Source organism: Schistocerca piceifrons, chromosome 2 (assembly GCF_021461385.2).
Source record: "Schistocerca piceifrons isolate TAMUIC-IGC-003096 chromosome 2, iqSchPice1.1, whole genome shotgun sequence".
Lineage (NCBI taxonomy): Eukaryota > Metazoa > Arthropoda > Insecta > Orthoptera > Acrididae > Schistocerca > Schistocerca piceifrons.
In genome coordinates, this window is record NC_060139.1 from 896,246,124 (window position 1) to 896,269,975 (window position 23,852).

Below are 23,852 nucleotides of genomic sequence, written 5' to 3' on the forward strand. Positions count from 1 at the left end.
ATGTCCAGTAGTGTAGTTGCTTATCTAGAAACTTCCATAAATTCATAATCCCTAAAATAGATTATAGTCCTAAATAACAAGCAAAAATGTACCCAAAATTTAAAAAATTTTGAAAACTGCATACACATATCGTCCCTGTGGATTCATTTAGAAACCATTCGCAAAAGCAGTAATACAAACTCAAATATACGTTACGTTAACTATAGGTATTCTTATTCTGACTGCCAGTGACCCACTCAATATGGACACGATTAAAAAAATAAACCGGCATGCCACAATCTCCTTCAGTCACGTAGAGCTATCTCATAGCCGGCTGTTGCTTTGAACGCTACATGTAACTGAATGTACTACATTGGTGTGTAGACTTTGATTACTGAGACGGCAGGAACTCGAAGGGCACGTATTATCTCACGGCCGTCGAGTAAGTGAAACCAATACTAATGAGGTACATAATAGGCAGTGGCACCAGTGCAAGAGATAACCGACGCGAGGAAGCACGTCAAGTATCCCACATGTATGTGGAACAGTACGCTGACTAGAGACGACTGAAGATGTCTGTGTAACTTCTGTCTTACTCTGTACCACTATATAAAAACAAGTCGTTATTTAGCTTTGCTGTCCAAAATTTAGCCCATTTTACTTCAGATTTTTACACGAGACTCTAATAAATGTTCCGACGTACATAGGCTGCATTTTTTAAAAATGAGTATGATATATAAATACCTTAAGTAATAGAGATCAGTCGTTGTATGTTACCAAAAATCCTGCCTCGGGCATGGATGTCTGTGATGTCCTTAAGTTAGTTAGGTTTAAGTAGGTTCTAAGTCTAGGGGACTGATGACCTCAGACCCATAGTGCGTAGAGGCATTTGAACCATTACTCACTGCCTCACTCACAACGACTACAACTGCGCTTGTGAAGGAAGATGGCAGGTGAAAAATGTCCGGACGAGTTCATAATAAAAATTTTAGAAAATTTTGGTTTGAAGAGAGTACGAAAATGTGTCCAGAAAGCGTCTGTGATGGACTCGTGTTGTAATGTACACAATTTATCATGTACCGGGTGATCAAAAAGTCAGTATAAATTTGAAAACTTAATAAACCGCGGAATAATGTAGATAGAGAGGTAAAAATTGACACACATGCTTGGAATGACATGGGGTTCTATTAGAACCAAAAAAAAAGTATTGCTAGACGCGTGAAAGATCTCTTGCGCGCGACGTTTGGTGATGATCGTGTGCTCAGCCGCGACTTTCGTCATGTTTGGCCTCCCAGGTCCCCAGACCTCAGTCCGTGCGATTATTGGCTTTGGGGTTACCTGAAGTCACAAGTGTATCGTGATCGACCGACATCTCTAGGGATGCTGAAAGACAACATCCGACGCCAATGCCTCACCATAACTCCGGACATGCTTTACAGTGCTGTTCCCAACATTATTCCTCGACTACAGCTATTGTTGAGGAATGATGGTGGACATATTGAACATTTCCTGTAAAGATCATCATCTTTGCTTTGTCTTACTTTGTTATACTAATTATTGCTATTCTGATCAGATGAAGCGCCATCTGTCGGACATTTTTTGTACTTTGTATTTTTTTGATTCTAATAAAACCCCATGTCATTACAAGCATGTGTGTCAATTTGTACCTCTCTATCGACATTATTCCGTGATTTATTCAGTTTTCAAATTTATATTGACTTTTTGATCACCCGGTATATACAGCGAAGAGGAAGTTTATCGGTCCTACCCTAAATGTGAGGGACAGTCAAATGAAAGCCGAACACCCTCTACAATGGGACCATTGAATGATTCCATTCAAAAGTGATCATCTCACACGTAATACATTTATGCCTCTGACGGCTCCTCACTTTTGCACTTCCTCGTCCAATTCAAACCGACGTCCATGCATTTTTATCTTCAGGTCACCAAAAAAATCATACTGTGAAAGATCTTGGCTCTACAGAGGATGTTGCAGTGTTTCCCAACCAAATTACTGAAGCGTAGCCTTCGTCCTACTGGCAGTGTTGATGCGGGGGTTGTTGTGTAACCGGGTAATCCCGTCCAACAGCATTCCGACTGCCCGAGGGCCACCGGAAAAGCCAGAAGTGCAAACATCCCACATGTCCTCTGCCAAAGAAATCCAAAGCCGTTCACGAAAGGTCCGGTAAGATCACGTTGACTTTCTTTGAATGCAGGGGCTCTCTACTCGTCGAATTCCATGAACATGGAACCACAATCAGTGAACAGAGCTATGAGAACACTTTGGAAAAACTGTGATGAGCCATAAAGTCAAAACGTCCAGCAATACTGTCGGACACACGCATTCTGTTGCACGATAGCACCTGTCCCAACACGACATATACAGCACCAAGGCTGGATGTCAGCGATGTGGTTGAGAGACATTGCAACATCCTCTGTACAACCTGGATCTTTCATTGTGTGACTTTCACATCTTTGGCGACCTGAAGAGAGACATGCGAGGACGTCGATTTCAGTCGGACGAGTAAGTGCAAGAGTGGATGTGGTTGTGGATCCGTCAGCGGCCAACCGCGTTCTCCCAGTGGGATGAAAGTCTTAATGCGTGTGTTGATTACTTTTGAATGGAACGATTTCATGCTCCCATTGTGGCGTGTGTTCGGTTTTCATTTGACTACCCCTCATAGACTATCTTCCATCATACCGCCAATGGCGTCCTTTGAATCATATCTGTAAATGATCAAGACTTAGGGAAGTACATATAATGCTGGTTTATAAAATAAAAAAAATTAAAAGAAGGAATACAAACGTCTCAAAAATGAGATCGACAGGAAGTGCAAAATGGCTAAGCAAAAATGGCTGGAGGACAAATGTAAGGATGTAGAGGCGTATATCACCAGGGGTAAGATCGATACTGCCTACGGGAAAATTAAAGAGACCTTTGGAGAAAAGTGAACCACTTGTATGAATATCAAGAACTCAGATGGAAACCCAGTTCTAAGCAAAGAAGGGAAAGCAGAAAGGTGGAAGGAGTATATAGAGGGTCTATACAAGGTGATGCACTTGATGACATTATTATGGAAATGGTGAATATGATACTGCGTGAAGAGTTTGACAGAGCGCTGAAAGACCTGAGTCTAAACAAGGCCCCAGGAGTAGACAACATCTAAGTAAAGGAGTTTTGCTATTTGGGGAGCAAAATAACTGATGATGGTCGAAGTAGAGGAGATATAAAATGTAGACTGGCAATGACAAGGAAAGCGTTTCTGAAGAAGAGACATTTGTTAACATTGAGTACAGATTATGTGTCAGGAAGTCTTTTCTCAACGTATTTGTATGGAGTGTAGCAATGTATAGAAGTGAAACGTGGACGAAAAATAGTTTAGACAAGAAGAGAATAGAAGCTTTCGAAATGTGGTGTTACAGAAGAATGCTGAAGATTAGATTGGTAGCTTACATAACTAATGAGGAGGTATTGAACAGAATTGGGGAGGAGTTTGTGGCACATCTTGACTAGAAGAAGCGATCGGTTGGTAGGGCAGTTTCTTAGGCATCAAGCGATCATCAATTTAGTACTGGAGGGCAGCGTGGAGGGTAAAAATCGTAGAGGGAGACCAAGAGATGAATACACTAAGCAGATTCAGAAGGATGTAGGTTGCAGTAGGTACTGGGAGATGAAGAAGCTTGCACAGGATAGAGTAGCATGGAGAGCAGCATCAAACCAGTCTCAGGACTGAAGACCACACACTCATAAAAAAACATATATAAGAATAGCAAATAAAGAAATTTTAGTTGTTTTGCACACACTTTGTGCTTGGAAGAATACATTTTCTGTTGTTCAGAAGAGATCTCCACCCCCTCGTACTCTTACCGATTTGTAGGCAGCTTTGCAGGATTCGTGATGACAATTCCTTCCAGCACTACTTCGGACATTAGTCGATTCCATGCCACGTCGTGTTGCGGCACTTTTGAGTGTTCGCTGGGGTCCTACACTGTATTAGGCAGGTGTACGAGGTTCTCTGGTTCTTCAGTGCAAGAAGTGGCAAGGTTTTCTTGGCTGGCTTACGAAGTTTTAAGTATCTAAGGGAAAGATATGTTCAGCTTGACTGAAAGAAGGGATTAGTTTATAGGACATACCCTGCGGTATCAAGGAATGGTCAGCTTGATACTGTATGAGAGTGTTGGAGTGGGTTAAAATTTGCAGAGGATGACATAGGTAAGCAGTTTTAAATGGATGCGGATTTCAATAATTATGGTGGGATAAACAGGCTTGAAAGGTTTGCCTAGCGTGGGGAGCTGCATCCAACCAGGCTTCAAATAACAACAACAGCAGCAGCAGTTCCATTTCGTACAATTGTAAAGGTTTTTTAAAATACCGCTACCAGTCAAAAACTTTGTCAACTATTGTATTAATTATTTATTTAGCGACATGTTTCGAGGGAATACCTCATCTTCAGGCTAAATTGCATTACAAAAACTATTTTACAATAAGGCCATACTGATGTTACATAGTCTCTTCAGAAATGCTGTGGTTATCCTGCGGAAGAAGAGAAAACTTAGTAATAGGCCATGCCACTTTTGAAGTTGGACTGATGTTTACATGAAAATGTTTTGTAACGGTCACTCACTTTGTTTTCCTGGCGTGGCAGTCCCGTTGTGATGCGCTGAGGTGTTTCTGCTTCCGTGGCTCTCTTGGCTTTCTTGGTCACTGTTCGCAAATTTTCACTAACGTAACAGTAACTTGGAAACCTGATCACGAACAAACCTTCAGTGCAGTGTACAAGATGGCGGTCGAAATACAGCTGGTTTAGATTTGGCTATCGATTTGTAGATGTATGTGGTGTCAGATGTTTACATCTTCTGCACATCTTGTTATCGTATTACAGATGTAGGTTGAACACATCATGATATAAACTATTTATTTTAGATATTTCTAAGCTATTGATGTGGTTAGAGTCAAACGACTGTCATGTTACATATCTTTTATTCTAAGAGTGCTGTAGTGAAATTGGAAAAGAAATATGAATTTTTGAAGTATGTCATTTCATTCAGGATCTCGTTATTCCCCATGTGGCCATAGATGAATATGATCATTCCTTCCAAAATGTCCATTTTCCAGCCCTTTTCTAAGTTATGTAGTACCTTGAGATCGTTGTCTATTGTAACACTATGTCCTGTTTCATTTATTTGTTTTGCTAAAGCTGATTTATTCGGTTTGCCAAGTCTGAAACAGTAATTTTTTTATTTAAAGCGTATTTTAAAATTTCTTCCCGCTTAGCCAATGTAATATTTGTTGCAATGACTGCATGTAATGTTATAGATTCCTGCTTTGTTAAGTTTCTCTGTGGGATGTGAGATGTCATGTATCAGTTTCTTTTTTAAGTTGTTGTTGGTGGCAAAGGTGATCCTGATGTCTGTTTTTTTAAACAGCTTGTCTATTTTGTCTGATAGGAGACCTAAACATGGTAACGTTATGTACTTGGGTTTTTGGATGTTGTGTGAGTAAGCTGTGCCACATTGTTTGTTGTTATTTTTTGTTGTACGTTGTGATAGTGTGTCTATTTTATGTTCGCGATAGCCATTATTATGTGCATTGTATTTGATAGTGTTCATTTCTGTCTCATAGTCGGCAGCATTAAGTGGGAATTTCTGTGCTCTGTTTAACAAGGATCTGAATGCAGCTTTTTTATGTGAGTTGGGATGTGTGGAAGATTTATTAATGACTGTGTCTGTGTATGTTAGTTTTCTGTATACATTGATATTTAGGGTTTGGTCTGCGTTGCATATTGTCATGTCTAGAAAATTAATTTTGTTATCTTTCTCATGTTCTATGGTGAACTGGATGTTGTTGTGTAAATTATTGAATCTGTTTAATAGAGTTTCTATTTCTTCATCAATTCCATTGTATACAATGAATGTGTCATCGACATATCTGCAGTAGTGTACTATTCTCTGGGTTATTATGTCTTTGTTGTTGACAAGTTTATTTTCAAGGTCGTTAATGAAAATTTCTGCAATGATTCCACTTAGAGGACTTCCCATCGCTACGCCTACATCTTGTTTGTACATTTTGCTATTAAATGTGAAATAATTGTGTGAAAGAACAAGCTCTAGCAATTCTGTTAATTCAACTACTTCAGCTGTGGACGTAGTCTGACCTTTTAATAAATTATTTTTGATTATATCTAGGTAAGGTAGCGGTAATTTAAAGAACGTTTACATATTTCTTGAGACAGTCACGATCGAAATATAGTCAAAATGGCTTCAAATTCGTACAACTGTATTTCATTCAAATCAATAACGAATTTGCTATACTTATGCTGAGATGAAAAGCATTTCAAGGGATAGACTAGGTCGGAGAGTTGCATCAAACCAGTCTTCGGACAACAACGACAAACAACAACAACTACAATAATAGCTCTATTCTGCGCAGCTGTTAATTTACTCAAATCGATAATGAGTTTGCAGTAACTATGCTGAGACGGAGAGGGTTGCAAGGAATAGGCTAGTGTGAAGAGTTACATCAAAGCAGTCTTTGGACGAGAACAACAACTATCAACAACAACATCCATTCCATACAATTGTTATTTTACTCAAGGCTGTAAGAAGTCTAAAGTACGTTTTTAATAACGACCGTGCCCATGCATGATACGTTTCGAAACAATCTACAAATCACCTAGGTTTGGTTTTCGTGAGCATACACTGATCCACGAATGTCTTATGGGCAGTTCAGTTGGCTGTTTTCGGAACTGACTTTGTAACAAACACGGTTGTTTGTGTCCATCTGTCTCTGAATTTATAATTTCCGTCGCGGCACATCTGTGACTAACCTTTTATCGTCCCAGGATGTCCACGAAAACTGAGCTACAGGTTTGCATCTTAATTCTGAAACCTTTATTGCAAGCACCCTCACATGCAGCCGGTAATCGTCTTTGTGCAAGACGAAACGATAGTTTCTAGCATCACCTAAATCACTTTTATAACGAAAAAGTCTCTCCTTTATTTTCCATGATATCCGCGAGTAAGCTTTTCGAAGATAATGTCATCATCTTATATTGTTTAAATATTTTCGCTATAATTTATTTTGTCTTCGCCATTCTTTCTTTAGGCCGTTCATGGATAGTCATTATATTTATATAATCAGTATGGGGAATTCGTCAACTCCATTCACTTAATACGAGTTAAGTAAACCATGAGCAGTTAGGAAATGAGTCATTTTTCTAGTCGTGTTATTCGTCACTCACACGCACTCCACCAGGCAGAGATCCATTTCGCGGCCATTCATTCCAGGCTTGCTTCTGAAGCTAAGAAACTTCGTATATGTGCCCCTCTATTTTCCAATCGTCCCCCTTTAAATTTAGTGAACCTCCTAAACCAAGATATCTCTTTTCCTGTATCTATTCAAGAAGTCGGAATGGTGAGGTGATGAGGTGCTGATAGGCCACATCTGTCGGCTCAGACCGAGATCGGCATGCTTCTATGCGTCACTGTTACCAGTGCTACTTCATTGAAAGTGTGTCAAAGACTGCTCACGGGCGTTTTTTACCTATTGTAAAGATACCATTGATGAGTGTCTTGTCTGGTGTGATCTTTTTTTCGACTTACGCTTTACTAAATTTTTCACATCATTGATGTACTAGTTAGGAAGTTTGTTGGGCACTAGACGTAACATTCCATGGGGAGGTGGACGTATCGGAAGGATAGGAGGTTAGTGACAGATAATCTGTCACTAACCTAAGGAACCATTTCTGTTGGTTTTGCGGTAGGACGTTAGTTGACCTAAAATCAGCGGTGTGATTTTGTTTTGGTAAGATGCGTCTAGCAGACATTTATGTTCGTTAAGATGAATAAAGACAAAACTGGAATGATGAGACATTATAGACATTGTAGTTAACCCACAATTCGGGGTTTTGTTAAATTCTAGGCCAGTGTAAGGAAAATAAACAAATATATTATATTAACTTTTTACCCACGTCTTCACCCACGTTCGAGAATGACAGATGTATTGCACACATATGTATCTGATACCCTGCCATACAACTCCAGAGATGATTTTAAGTTTACTTGTGGTATTATATCGTGTGGGATACACCGGTTCCCGTAAGATCACCGAAGTCAAACGCTGTCGGAAGTGGTCGGCACTTGGATGGGTGACCATCCAGGCCGCCATGCGCTGTTGCGATTTTTCGAGGTGCACTCAGCCTCGTGATGCCAATTGAGGGGGTACTCGACCGAATAGTAGCGGCTTCGATCAAGAATACCATCACAACGACCGGGAGAGCGCTGTGCTAACCACACGCCCCTCCTATCCGCTTCCTCATCTGAGGATGACACAGCGATCGGATGGTCCCGGTAGGCCACTCGTGGCCTGAAGACAGAGTGTACTATATCCTGTGCCATGCACTTAGGCCCCGAAACACGTAGACAAAAATATTGGCCCGCTGAAGTGCTGATTCTCACGACCTGATTGACAAACTGGAATGCACAAACAAAGGGCAACAACACTAAATATTTTTTAAGTATTCCAATCGAATCCAAGATGGTACATGTTTTCAACAACCAGGAAAAATTTAAACCTCTTCCCTAATCTACCTCCCTCTTGAACCTCTCTCTTCCCTCTTGCACCTGCCTCCCCACAATCTGTCCCACCCACCTCCTCACAACCTTGCCCTCTTCCACCTGCCTTATAACTGTTGCGTACGACAACATACGCAATGGTGAGGAGATGTTGGCTACGTAGTGGTGCAGAAACTGTCATTGTCGGAAAGCTAGACAGAAGCAGAAATGATTAGCGAACAAGTTAACACAGTAAACAGAAGATTTATTTGTATTTATCCAAGCGAACGAAGACTCATTACAAATAACAGAACAAGAAACAGGGTTCAGCTTTCATTGCCAACAAGGAAGAGATTCTCCGTACTAAAGTACGAACGATGGAGTTAGAGCGGCGCTTAGGTGGTGTCTGTATAGCCTCACGTAGTGAAGAGGTTCCACGTGCTATCCTATATTGTGGCGGTAGAGAGCACCCATTATCCAGAGCCGCTGGAGGCATGGCTCAGTAGGCGTGAACCATTAGGTTCGCTGGATCCCACATGACTGTTGCCGGTGTCTGACGAAAAATTTGTAATTCCATTGCCAACTGTAAGACAGTGATAGGGTTGTATTGAGAAACGATATCACACTCACAACCTGCCCCTTTTCCACCTACCTCATCCCCCTCCCCACGCTTTAACCTGCTTCCAAAAACACACTCTTCCACTCCACCTCACACCCTCACTCTATTCTATGTCATACCTTCTTCCACCTGCCTATTCACACATTCTTTCAGTTACACCCGCCCACTAACCATTTTCCACCTGCCTGCTACTCCTACACTCTGTCCATTCTCACCTCTCTGTCCAGCTCTTCCTCTCTCCGTTCATCTCTTCCTTCCTTTCAGTCAATCCGTCTCCTCCCACTCACTTCATTATCTCCTCCTCCTCTTCTCTCTGTCCACTTTCTCCTCCCCATGTCTCATCCATTTCCTCCCACCTCTGTGACGATCTCCTCATCCCAATCTCTCTGTCTATCTCCTCCTCTCCATTTCTCTGTCCATCTCCACCACCTCATCTTTCGGTTGACCTCCTCCTCCCATTGTCTATATCCATCACCTCCCCCTCTCTTTGTCCATCTTCTCTTAACCTCTCTCTCGGTTCATTTATTTACTTCACCCCTTTTGCCCAACACCCACACCCCAAAGTTTGGTAGGTGGTTCCTACCCCAACAGTGCTTTCTTGTAGACAGTAAGCGGTATGTGTGATACATGTTCGAAATCAATTGAGTCATTTAGAAGGAAGTACAGAACATAGAGTTTGGACGAAACTACGGAAACAACAAAAATACGATACATTACCATGATAATACGTTGCAGAAGACTCATATGCATTCAAAACAGCTTCCAGTCGTCTCGGAATGAATAAATATAGATCCTGTATGGTTTCAAGGGAATCTAATAGCAATTTTCCTGCTAAATAGAGTCAGGAGCATATAATGATGATGGAGGTGGCTGCGATCATTGACCCATCTCTCCAAAGTAGATCACAAAACCTAAATAATATTGAGTCTGTGGTAGCCACTGGGGTACAAGCTTTGTTTCATGAGATGGACCGGATCAGCCAACATGGTCACATAGTCCTTGGAAGTAGTGAGATTTTGCGGAATAACCATGAAGCCCGTGGAATACCATGATATGGCTGCCCAAATTATTACTGCATCGCCTCTATGTTCCAATCTTGGGACGTAAACTCTACCAGAAGTTGTAAACAGTATGAAACAAGACTTATCCGATCGAACGATTTTCTTCCATTGCTTCACAGTCCAGATTTTATAGCTCGGTTCTACGTTTTCGTGTTACAGGCATCTGCATCACTGATGATTGGTTTTGGAATTAGGGCTCGCCTAGTAAATCCGTGCTTATGGAGCTCCCTTCGTGGTGTTTTGGTGCTGACAGGGTTCACCAACACTACATTCAGTTCTGCAGTTACTTTACCAGCTGTCGTTTTCTTATTTTTCGTCACATCTTCAATGATCGTCTGTCACTATTACTCAATACACACTTCCGTCCGCGGTGTTATTTAGTGGATGATGTTTTTCTGTTTCTCCTGTATGCAGCATAAATTGTCGATATCGTTTCTCTTGGCACACTAAACACTTCGGCTATCTTGGTTACAGAAGCGCCCACATTACGAACACCTACATTTGCCCACGTTCGAATTCACTTAGCTGCGACACAATGCATTCACACAATTCCACTAGACTTCGTTACGGGAAACAGATCGATGCTTACTGACGACACTGGGCTTCGCAGAAGCAGTAGTAGTCTGGGCTGACTTCAGTAACACATTCCAAAACAATATCGCAAATATCTGCTGAAACACCATTAACAGAAACAATAAAACACAAAGAACAACCAGTACCCCAGCAGCGAATCAGCAGCGCTGCTGCATCGTCGTAGCAGTCAGTGCAGGCCAGGGAGGTGCTGTGACTGCCCGAGCACTGGTTTTCCTTCGTGAAATTGCGAGTAGCTGTCTAAACATCAGAAACAATGCTCTTAATGACTCTGAGGCGGGACGCCCTGTATATGTGATATGACTAGCTTTCTACCCTATGTATGCCACATATGTTGCAAACGTCTCGTCTTCCCCCTCACTTTGTTTATCACCTCCTCCCTCTCTGTCTGTCTATCCTTCTGCCCCTCTATCTTCTCCTCCTCCTTCTGTCCGTCCATCTCCTCCTACCCCTTTCTCCATCCAACTCCATCTCCCACCTCTCTCACCTTGTCACTGTTTGCGAGGCTACCCCTGTCGGAGATTGAAGTCCACCCTCTGGCATGGGTGTGTGTTTGTTATCCTTAGCGTAGGTTAGTTTAAGTTAGATTAAGTAGTGTGTAAGCTTAAGGACCGATGACCTCAGCAGGTTGGTCCCTTAGAAATTACCACAAATTTCCAAATTTCCCTGTCCCTCTCCCCCCCCCCCCTCCCCCCCCCCCCTCTCTTCACCTTTTATGAACCCAGTTTTCACACCACTCCCAACCCAGTGGAAGATGGTTCTTACGCTGGCAGTACATACTTCCAGACAATAAGTGATACGTGCACTAGGTTTGGTTAGAATCAACCCATTGGTTTAGAAGGAGGTTTGGAACACACATCAGGGTGATCAGGCATCCAGTTTCTTACAGGATCTTCCCAACAAAACACATTTGGGACGCACAGTATATTGTCTCGTTTCTCATTAACCGTCCCCCATATTTCGAAACAGTGTGTTTTTAACTAACTTGTAACATAACCCGCTGGTTGACAAATGTGATCACATTTAAAGAATAATACTTGTTCGATTAAAATAAACTGAACGAGACAGATTTTTTGAGTACATTGGTTGGTACTTTCACATGGCGAGTAGTTTGCCAAGTACATTTTCTATATACATTGTCTGTTGTTCCAGGTGGTCGTGTTTAAAATTTGGTTTTAGACCGTTAGAGTCACAGTTATGTTACTTGATGAGATATGCTGAAAACTCTTCACAGGAAAGTCAACAAAAAATTAGCTGTGTATTTCCTGAAATTAGGACAGCAAAGCGAGAAATATTTTGTACGTTGTGTAAATGGACTTTCTCACTCGACCATGGAGGTCGAACTCGTGTTGTGGAAAACGTTAATGTGAAGAAACACAGGGTAGCTGTTTCAAACAATCGAACGAGGTGGCGCAGTGGTTTGCACACTGGACTCGCTTTCGGGAGGACGACGTTTCAAATCCGCGTCCGGACATCCTAATTTAGGTTTTCCGTGATTTCACTAAGTTGCTTCAGGAAAATGCCAGGATGGTTCCTATGAAAATGGACGATGGGGTTTCCTACCCCATCCTTTCCTAATCTGAGCTTGTGCACCGTCGACGGGACATCAAACATTAATTTTCTCCTCCTCCGAAGCTATTACAAAAGACGAAGAAAGCTTGTGGCTGCTGAGGAAGACCGCCTAGCCTTCATGCAATGAAACTTAACAATTCAGTTCAATGAATTACACTGCTGCGATCATCAGAAAGCAGTTTGAGAAGATATTTACCTAGTCCAGAACTAAGTGTGAATCTGTAATAGTAAATGTGTTGGTTCGATACGCATTGTATCAGATCTGTGAGATGCTGAAAGAAGTGAAGTACGTTTCAGATATGGTGATTACTTCTAATAACAAAAGCGTAAAATTGATGAAAATGTTTCTTCAACATTTTGTGTCAGTTAAGAGCAGTCAAGTAAAGGTGAAAGACTTCCAAAACATAACAGGTGGAAAGGCTGATATTATAGTAAATGGAAATTCTAATAAATTTCATCTGAGGGATAAAATAATTGCACTCTGTGGTGGCAGCTGCAACACCAAGTTTGGAGTTGTGGAAGGAAAGGAATAAAATTATGTTTTTACAAGACTTAAACCATTGCTGAAGAGCTACATAATGGTGTAATTTGTGCAGCGCACACGGTGCGTAATGCAATAAAAACTAGTGCTGATATTCCGCCAGTAGACATCGAAACCTTTGTAAAAAAAAAAAAAAAAAAAAAAAAATATTTCAGCATTTCCACGTTTAAACCATTCGTGATGAAGGACTGAATCAGTTTCGAGACTTTCTTGGAGTGGAATATAAACAGGCGCTTGGTACTGTTAAAAGCGGATGGCTTTCCTTGGAGAATTAACCGAATTACTTACGTGTATATACAGGGGACGAAAACCTTATTTTTTTTGTCTTAAGAACAATGTCCTACTATCTTAAAAGCATTCTTTAGTGATCACATCCTTGGCTTTATTTTATTCACAGCAGACTGAAAATGTTTCATCAACAATAAGGATTGCTGAGGCACGAATTACGTCAGTAGATGAAGTTTCTGAGGAGTTAGAAATACTGATAAGCTAAATGAAATCCGGGAAGGATTCAGTCTTTAATAAGTGCACTGCAATAAGATGACTTGCTGAAAGATACTGATTTCTTGTAAATTTCAAATTCACTTTGTGAAACATTAATTGACGGTATTGAAAAATGGGCTTACCCATTTCTTGTGCTGGAACCACTTAACCGGATTCAGCTCAAATATCCTCTTCTCTGGAAGACGGTTCAGAAAAAATTTTAAATTTTGTCAGAGTCTGGGGAAACTTTTCTTAAAGATATATGTGAAGACGAATTTTTGAGGAAGTTAACCACGTTAGAAATGTATATAAAGTGAAAAACCGTGAATCAAGAACCGTTTAGTAAGCTGCTGAAAAGTCGTCTATCATTTCCCACATCCTTGTTTCTCTAGATATCAGCTGCAAAAATTTGTAACTCATTACTATGTTTGTACTAGCTGGAACTAATGCTGCTGCAGAAAGAGTGCTCCCTATCACAAATGCCATACAGACTTTTAAAAATAACATGTTTAGTGAGGAAATTGTTAACAAAATAATTATAATTGATGCTCATTTGCAGGATACTTCATATGCTGACTTTCATAAAAATCCTGTTTGATTGTATCAAACTCCTGAATGACACACATTCTACTGTAAAACACAGCAAAATGCACGTTTTTCAGAAAGTAGGCACATCGGAATTTCGATGCCACTCGAGAGTGTAACTTAGTACGATGAACAATGTAATTGTAGCATAAACCAAACATTTTAACACAACTCTACTACATAGGGATAGTATAAACCAGTGTTTCCAGAAAATGTAGGCTCACTTCAACTCTAATTTGAGACCCATGTTTTCACTTTGCAGATCTGGCACGCTAATTCGCCATAACGTATACACATTTATGCACTTTTGCCTGGCGTAGTGCAGAAACCCGACGTGACGTGGTCTCAACAAGTCGCTGGTAGTCCCCTGCAGAAGTGGGCCATAGCCCACCATTATTGCGAAAGTGTTGCTGGTGCAGGATGTTGTGCGCGAACTGGCCTCTCGGTTATGTCTCATGAATGTTAGACGGCATTCGTGTTGAGCCATCTGAGGGGCCAAATCATTTGCTCAAATTGTCCAGAATGTTCTTCAAGTCAGTCACGAACAATTGTGACCCTATGACATGACATAGTTGTTATGGAGTATGAAGTCCATGAAAAGCTGCAGATGGCCTTCAGATAGCCGAACGTAACGATGTAATCAATGAGGACCCAGTCAATTCCACATAAACACAGCCCACACCATTATGGAGCACCACCAGCTTGCACAGTGCCTTGTTGACAACTTGGGTATATGCGTTCGTGGGTCTGTGCTACATACGAACCCAATCATCCGCTCTTCCCAACGGAAATCGGGACTCATCTGACCAGGTCACGGTTTCCCAGTCATCTGGGGTCCAACTGCTATGGTCACGAGCCCAGGAGAGGCGCAGCAGGTGATGTCGTGCTGTTAGTAAAGTCACTCGTGTCGGTCGATTCCTGTTATAACTGATTAACGCCAGATTTCGCAGCACTGTTCTATCTGATAAGTTTGTCGTACGTCCCTCATTGATTCTGCGGTTGTTTCACGTAGTATTGTTTGTCTGTTAGCATTGGGATCTCTACACAAACGCTGCTGCTCTCGGTCGTTAAGTGAAGGACGTCGGCCATTGCGTTGTCCGTGGTGAGAGGTGGAATTTGGCATTCTCAGCACTCTCTTGGCACTGTGCAGCTCAGCCAACGAACTGTTCTTTTATACCTTGTGTACGCGATACTACTGCTACCCGTATATATTCATATCGCTATCCCATGACATTGGTCATCCTCAGAGGATATGACATGCTGTGTAAGATGTATTAAGATCTCATGATTTTTTTTAAAAGCTTCAGATCCAAGAATGACGTCCTCTCACTTCTATCTTTCAACCACAACCTCTTCTTTCAACCACAAATATCTCAGCAGAGTAATTAGACCTGCTTCCCCGTGGTATGGGAGTCACAGGAGAAATTGTCTGAGACCACTTCAATCACTCATTTTTTGGTCGTATAATCCGGTTGAAAGTGATAATGGATGTGGAGCGGTTGGATTTAAGGTTCCAAAAACGCTCATAAGGATGACAAAGATTTCAATTAAAAAAGCAATTACACTGGCGACGTCTTTCGCTTGACTTTTACACTGATTCTCCCTAGGTTTACTTGGATTTTTACATCCCCTGATTTCCTCCACAATGGGGGTAGAAAAATACTGTTGGCTAAGTAACGTTGTGTAGACCTTTGGTGCCAAGTTGAAAATGAGTGCCTATCTGAAATTCTAAATCGAATACGGGTCTCTTTTTCCATTTGTCGGATTCTGTTAGGTTAACAGCCAAGATATAACAGATGCAATAAAGCCACAGGATAGTAAATGAGAAAGAAACTATTTTACTCTTGGCCGTGGTATTCGGTTACAAGAGTACAGCCTGAGAAATGAAAGTATGTAGTACTGAGACATGTTGTGTACGTAGTTTTAATAAGCACCAGACTATCAGTCCACTATAGCAGATAACGCAAAAAATTCTAGTTTCTTCCGAATTGCGTTAATACCATGCATATTGAACAAAAATCATTTAAATATACATTTAACATATACAGAAGGGTGGAAATAATTTCAGTGATAATGTATTACCTGTTTTGGCTGGACTGCTGGAACCAATGGGTCATTAAGCAATGATCTGGATCTGAATAGTGCTACATATTTCCTACAAGCGCAAACTCTAAATTGTTGATGATCTTAGCCCTAATTCAATGTCGTTTTCAAATTAAATGTGTAATTTCAATTTGAAGTTTAAGTCACTTATTATTTTCTCTAGGGCAACAATTAATTACTCTGGCAACTTAATGTGAAGAAAACTGATCAGATGTGAAACTAATGATTGTACGGTTTTGAAACGTTGTGTTCTGTAACACTAGGTCACTCCATTGCCATTTGGTCGAAGATGAATAATTAAATAGATAACTTATTATTATTCGTTCAGTAATTCACAAGTAACTATTGACTGAGAGAGCGATGCATTACAATAAGCTTGTAATGCTACTTATCATCAGCAATACACATACACAATAAACACATTAATACTGTACTATAGCTACACCTACAATGGCATGCTGAAAAGTAACGCCTCTGAATTTTTTATAAGGAAGCTCTTACAGCTTTTTTAAATAAAACAAATGTTATTAGTGTTCTACGTCTTTATTCTTCATGTCTCTATATTTTTCACGCCACCCCCCCCCCTCCTCCCCGCTAGAGGGCTCCAAATTGCAATGTATAAAATGATAGTGCGTAACGTAACTACGTCGGTGCGTGAGAAACAGAGTGCTGTAATCGAGTTTTGAATTTCAAGAATTCGTCCACACGTGGAGCAACCTCTCGTTCAGCATGACAATGACAGACTAAACACAAGCCCAGCGACAACTGTAGCAGTACGACGCCTTGCTTCACTCTCATCGATCGTGCCCCCACCAGATTTTCATCTCTTTCCAAATTTTAGAGAACATCTTCGAGGATTGCAGTAGAGAAGGCGAAAGATCGACCGGTTTGTTGGGATAATTTTAGAAAAATGTGGTTCACCTGTAAAGGAGACTGCGCATAGAACACTAGTGCAGCCCATTCTTGAGTACTGATCGAGTGTCTGGGGTTCACACCATGACGGATGGATCGAATACATCGAAGCAGTTCAGAGGCCGGCTGCTATATTTGTTACAAGTAGGCTCGAAAACATGCAAGTATTACCGAGATGCTTCGGGAAGGGGGAATCCCTGGAGTGAAGGCGACGTTATTTTCGAGAAACGCTATTGAGAAAACTTAGAGAATCGGCATTTGAGTCTGACTGCAGAACGATTCTGTTGCCGCCAACGTGTATTTCACCACGAAGACAAGAGAAATTGGGTCTCGTATGGAGGCATATAGACAGTAGTTTTTCTTTATATTTGAGAGTAGAGCAGGAAAGGATATAACAAGTAGTGGGACGGGTAGCTTGCGATGCACACTGTATGATCAAAGGTATCCGGACATCTGACTGAAACTGACTTACAAGTTCGTGGCGCCCTCCATCAGTAATGCTGGAATTCTATAGGGTGTTGGCCGACCCTTAGCATTGATGACAACCTCCACTCTCGCAGGCATACGTTCAATCAGGTGTTGGAAGGATTCTTGGGGAATGGGAGCCCATTCTTCACGGAGTGCTGCACTGAGGAGAGGTATCGATGTCGGTTGGTGAGACCTGGCACGAAGTCGTCGTTCCAAAACATCCCAAAGGTGTTCTTTAGGATTCAGGTCAGGACTCTGTGCAGGCCAGCCCATTACAAGGATGTTATTGTCGTGTAACCACTCTGCCGTGTATTATGAACAGGTGCTCGATCGTGTTGAAAGATGCAATCGCCATCACCGAATTGCTCTTCAACAGTGGGAAGCAAGAAGGTTCTTAAAATGTCAATGTAGCCCTGAGCTGTGATAGTGCCACGCAAAACAACAAGAGGCACAAGCCCTCTCCTTGAAAAACACGACCACGCCATAACACCACTACCTCCGAATGTTACAGTTGGCACTACACACGCTGGCAGATGTCGTTCACACCCTGCCATCGGATCGCCACATTGCGTACCGTGAATCGTCACTCCACACCACGTTTTTCCACTGTTCAATCGTCCAATGTTTATGCTCCTTACACCAAGCGAGGCGTCGTTTGGTATTTACCGGCCTGATGTGTGGCTTATGAGCAGCCTCTCGACCATGAAATCCAAGTTTTCTCATCTCCCGCCTAACTGTCATAGTACTTGCAGTGGATCCTGATGCAGCTTGGAATTCCTATGTGATGGTCTGGATAGATGTCTGCCTGTTACACATTACGACCCTCTTCAGCTGTCGGCGGTCTCTGTCAGTCAACAGACGTGGTCGGCCTGTACGATTTGTGCTGTACGTGTCCCTTCACGTTTCCACTCACTATCTCATCGGTTACAGTGCACCTAGGGATGTTTAGGAGTGTGGATATCTCGCGTGCAGACATGTGACACAAGTGACAACCAATCACCTGACCACGTTCGTAGTCCGTGAGTTCCGTGGAGCGCCCCATTCTGCTGTCTCACGATGTCTAATGACTACTGAGGTCGCAGATATGGTGTACCTTTCAGTAGGTTGTAGCACAATGCTCCTAATTTGAAAAAGGGTATGTTTGTGTGAATGTCCGGATAATTTTGATCACATAATGTATGTACGAATGTAGACGTAGATTACTTCACTTTGGTAGTGACGAATCGGTGCAGGCAGGGGTGAGGTTGTGGCTCCGTCAACAAAGTCAAACATTCTTTCAACAAACTGGTGTCTCGTTGGAAGAAATGTGCACGTCACCAGGGCGCCTGTGTTGAGAAATAAATATGTAGACTTGAAGAATAAAGATGTAGAATATTAATAATCTTTGTTTTATTTAAAAAGCTTTAAGAGTTTTTACATAGAACACCGGAAGGCATTACTTTTCAGCACACCTTCGTACTTATGGGTCCTTCACTGCATTGTACTGCCGAGTGATGAGGGATCAGTTTAAGGATTTAACGATTGCTAAATCTTATGTGGGGGCTTCTCCTTCCTGACGTCCATATCTCAATCTTCGAGGCCATCGTGAGTACTAGGAAAGCATTGGCACTATTCTGTATGTCTTACATTTAATAATAAATGGAAGCTCCACTGAACTACGTAACATTGTCACGTGATTATGTAATATTATCATTACCTATAAAGATTGGTGCCATACAGAGTTTGTTATAACACGAGCACGAGCCAGCATGGTTAACCACAACACATACAAATGAAGTACGAAACTTTACAAACAACTAAACATTTTATAGCACTAAATTTCCATTTAGGAGAATAAGGAAGTCAGTATCATAGCCCATCTTTGTGTAGTCGTGACTGACTGTATCAGGATCTATGCTATGTTTTGATCTACACTTAGCCAGAGGTCGATAAAATACCAGGATGAAGTCAACGATATTGGTTCAGTCTTCCTCTAGTACTCCTGCTCACCACAGCCAACAGTTTAAAGCATTATTTTCGGATCAAAATTAATATTAAACTTCTTTAGCAAGTAATAATCGCGCTAAGAAGTTGTGAAGATGATTTCATTACAAAAAGAGTAACTGGTGCGAATGAATTACAGACCTGTTGGATGATTGACTCGATTCCTGGATCAGTAGAATCTTCAGGTACTGGAATGTTAGCATCTTGTTTCCCTTGAGTGCTCGATGTACAGACCATCTCCAGAAAGTTGTAGGGTCCTGTAAATCATTTTGTTGACTGTAATTTTATGATTTTGCCCCAAGTAATTCACACAACTAATGCATAAATTTTTATTGCAAGAATAATAAAATATAAAATGATTATTATTCTCCCGGAAATATAAGTCCAACTCTCATTATTAAACGAAGACACACGTTTTTAACTAAATCAAGCGTTGCAACTTTGGTGATACGTTCTCACATCTTCAAAACGTAACTGTTTTTCATAAAGGTCTGACGATGCTCTCCTTTATTTTTAATCTCCACTCCTACAACTTTGCCGCTGCTGATTCAAGATCCAGTTCAGTGCTGTTCAGCTGTTAAAACAATAAAATTATCTCTAATCAATATTCAAAATGTCCTTTATATCGAAAGTGACGTCCTGCAGAGCGCATAAATTCGGTTTGTCCCGAAACATCCAAGGTGCAGTCATGAAATTTTTGACATATTATACCACATTGTGGCATCAAGAATGTCAGGTAGTCACTCATGGAAAAAGCTAATGGATTAATTTGACGCTGAAAGCTGAGAATAGGAACAACGCCTCATAATTTAGCGGACGCAGAGTTCCTTAAAGAAAAGCAGGAAAAGCACAAAACACATAATTTTATGTGTATTATGATCTGTGTTGAAAGAAATTAAGTTCAAAGGGAAAGTTGAAAACAGCGCAAAATATGATTAATTCGACTCACTTCCAAAACATCAATGACCTGTGACTTTAAAACACAAAATTAGTCTCCAATGAAGTTCTCTATTACTTCTTCGTTTTTTTGGACATCTTGCTCTCGTAACAGAACATCTACGTCTTTGGTTGATGCCTCTATGAATGTTTGCGTTCGAATTAAGTCGAAAATGAAATTTGTGGTATGTCACTGCTATTGAGAGAGCCTCCTGGCATGCAAATTTATTTACACTGAAGCGCCAAAGAAACTGATGAAAGCATTTGTCATCAAACAGACAGAATACGGCGCTCCGGTCGGCAACGCCTATATAAGACAACTAGTGTCTGGAGCAGTTAGATCGGTTACTGCTGCTACAATTGCAGATTGTCAAGATTAAGTGAGTTTAAACGTGGTGTTATAGTCATCGTACGAGCGATGAGACACATCATCTCCGAGGTAGCGATGAAGTGGGAATGTTAGCGTACGACCGTTTGAAGAGTGTACCTTGAATATCGGGAATCCGATAAAACATCAACTCTCCGATATCGCTGCGGCCGGGAAAAGAACCTGCAAGAACGGGACCAATGATGACTGAAGAGAATCGTTCAATGTGACAGAAGTGCAACCTTCCGCAAATTGCTGCAGATTTCAGTGCTGGGCCATCAACAAGTGTCAATGAGCAAACCATTCAACGAAACATCATCGATATGGGCTTTCGGAGCCGAAGGCCCACTCGTGTACCCCTGATGACTGCACGACACAAAGCTTTACGCTTCGACTGGGCCCGTCAACACCGACATTGGACTGTTGATGACTGGAAAAACATGTTGCGTGGTCGGACGAGTCTCGTTTCAGATTTATCGATCGGGTGGATGTGTATTGGTATGGAGACAACCTCATGAATCCATGGACCCTGCATGTCAGCAGGAGACTGTTCAAGCTGGTGAAGGCCCTGTAATGGCGTGGGGTGCGTGAAATTGGAGTGATATGGTACATCTAATACGTCTAAATACAACTCAGATAGGTGACACGTACGTAAGCATCCTGTCTGATCACCTGCATCCATTCGTGTCCATTGTGCATTCCAACTTGGCCAATTCCAGCAGGACAATGCGTGACCCCACACGTACAGAATTACTAGAGAGTGGTTCCAGGAACACTCTTCTGAGTTTAAACACTTCCGTCGACGGCAAACTCACCAGACGTGAACATGATTGAGCATATGTGGGATGCCTTGCAACGTGCTGTTCAGAAGAGATATCCACTCCCTCGTACTCTTACTGATTTTTGGACAGGCCTGCGGGATTCATGGTGTCAGTTCCCTCCAGCACTACTTCAGATATTATTCAAGTCATGTTGCGGCACTTCTGCGTCCTCGTGGGGCCCTACGCGATATTGGGCAGGTGTATCAGTTTCTTTGGCCCTTCAGTGTAGTTACACTAAGGAATTTACAAACGTTTTTGTCGGAGAGCGTAATTTTACTGTAGCTAGTACGTTAATAATAAAAGAGCTTCAGTTCATTTTTTGATTACTAACATTTCGATGTTCAGCCTGTTTTGAAATCAAACCAATGTATTAAGTATTTTAACACTATTTGTAACAACAGTTCTGCAACGTTACTTAGAAATCTCTAAGCTATACATGCTCGCACGCTATAAAACTCATCGATTGATCTTCGCCTCATTTCAGTCTCTCTCTCTTTTCCTCACTCTCTATTTCTTTTATGCCCTCTCTATTTTCCAAGCAAATATACTCACAGTATCACCCTTTAGTGCGCACGTGCGCATCCTGAACTGGTGTGTGTAACAGTTACTAAAATTAGGCATTGCACATTCGTTGTTTTCTTACACGGCAGCTTTTACACTAGGTACCTCTCAGCAATAGAGTGGTTACAACATCCAAAATTAATTCGTATCCAACCGTGTTACTTAACATCCTTAGTAGAAATGCAATTTTGATTTGGGACGAAATACGCAAATCAGCCTTTCCTCAGACGGCGGAAGGTGGAAGGGACAGTAGGGTGGGGACAGCATCAATCTGTCATGTCCTCCCCCCTCTTCCGCTCCCCCCTCTCACCACACATACCCTCCCCTGCCATCTCCACGAATCATTGTCCCAGTATTTTACTGGCAATTAAGACGAAACCACCCATCAGTATGTATCTCATCTTCTTATCTGTAATACACATGTGTCGTTATTTTTCAACTTCATCGGAAGCCAGGCCTCTTTCTTGGAAACAAATCACTCAGGATGCTGCTAAGCCAACAAATGGTATGTCTCTTATGGGAGTTTCAACAAGCATAATAAGTACAGATCCCAAGGAAAAAAACTGGAATCGTGCATCAGTATATTACAGAACATTACATTGTCATAACAATAATACATATGCAATACACAGAGATCACAACAAAAAACACAATCTCGATGCAAATGTTGGCTGCTAAGCCAACAAATGGTATGTCTCTTATGGGAGTTTCAACAAGCATAATAAGTACAGATCCCAAGGAAAAAAACTGGAATCGTGCATCAGTATATTACAGAACATTACATTGTCATAACAATAATACATATGCAATACACAGAGATCACAACAAAAAACACAATCTCGATGCAAATGTTGGCTGCTAAGCCAACAAATGGTATGTCTCTTATGGGAGTTTCAACAAGCATAATAAGTACAGATCCCAAGGAAAAAAACTGGAATCGTGCATCAGTATATTACAGAACATTACATTGTCATAACAATAATACATATGCAATACACAGAGATCACAACAAAAAACACAATCTCGATGCAAATGTATTTAAGTTCATACAAAAACTTTCTACTGTGACATCCGACATTAAAATGTTCGAAACTATGTAGCATTGGCTATGAAATATGAGAATGCATGTGAACATTCTCGCCATTAATACTTAAACATTCACTTATGCAGTGTTGTATTGAGGAATTAGAAATTATTTGCTGCTGGAGATGAGTTTTTCTTCAATTACTCTTCTGCAAAACTTCAAAATGCGAAATAAAGTCAGCTGCTGCCTTGTGCTCCTAACGAATGCAGCGCCAAACAGCGACGATTTTGTTGTTTGTCTTCGCCAACAGAAGGCTTCACACACACACACACACACACACACACACGCACGCACGCACACACACACACACACACACTCATAAGCACAGTTTACTCTTCCAATAAAGATCCAGCCTGTCGCTAGCTTTGTTCTCTGTGCATCCCACTTGTAAATGAGCACAGTGCAATCATTGTACAACATTTGGTTTGAGGCCCAGTGAAACCACAAAGTAAATATTATCAAATCTAAATTGTCCATGAGATGGCTGTATACCTGTACAAAATACAGGTTAGTTAAAATTATATGCTTGTCAAGTGTTATTACCTTATCTAAAAGTTTATTAAAAATGTGTAAACATACACAAATTGTTCATGACAATATTATTTATACACCTAAAATGCATAAAGATATTGA

At 41.2% G+C, this 23,852-nt stretch overlaps 1 protein-coding gene across 1 annotated transcript in view; it reads right to left on the reverse strand.

Annotated features, from left to right (window-relative positions):
• The window catches only part of LOC124777172 (solute carrier family 22 member 7-like), a 205,318-nt gene that overhangs the window by 138,014 nt on the left and 43,452 nt on the right, over positions 1–23,852 (reverse strand). Inside the window, exon 2 of the mRNA XM_047252481.1 lies at positions 19,592–19,707. Coding sequence (XP_047108437.1) covers positions 19,592–19,687 — 96 coding nt within the window. The 5' untranslated portion in view covers positions 19,688–19,707. The remainder of the gene's footprint in view (positions 1–19,591; positions 19,708–23,852) is intronic.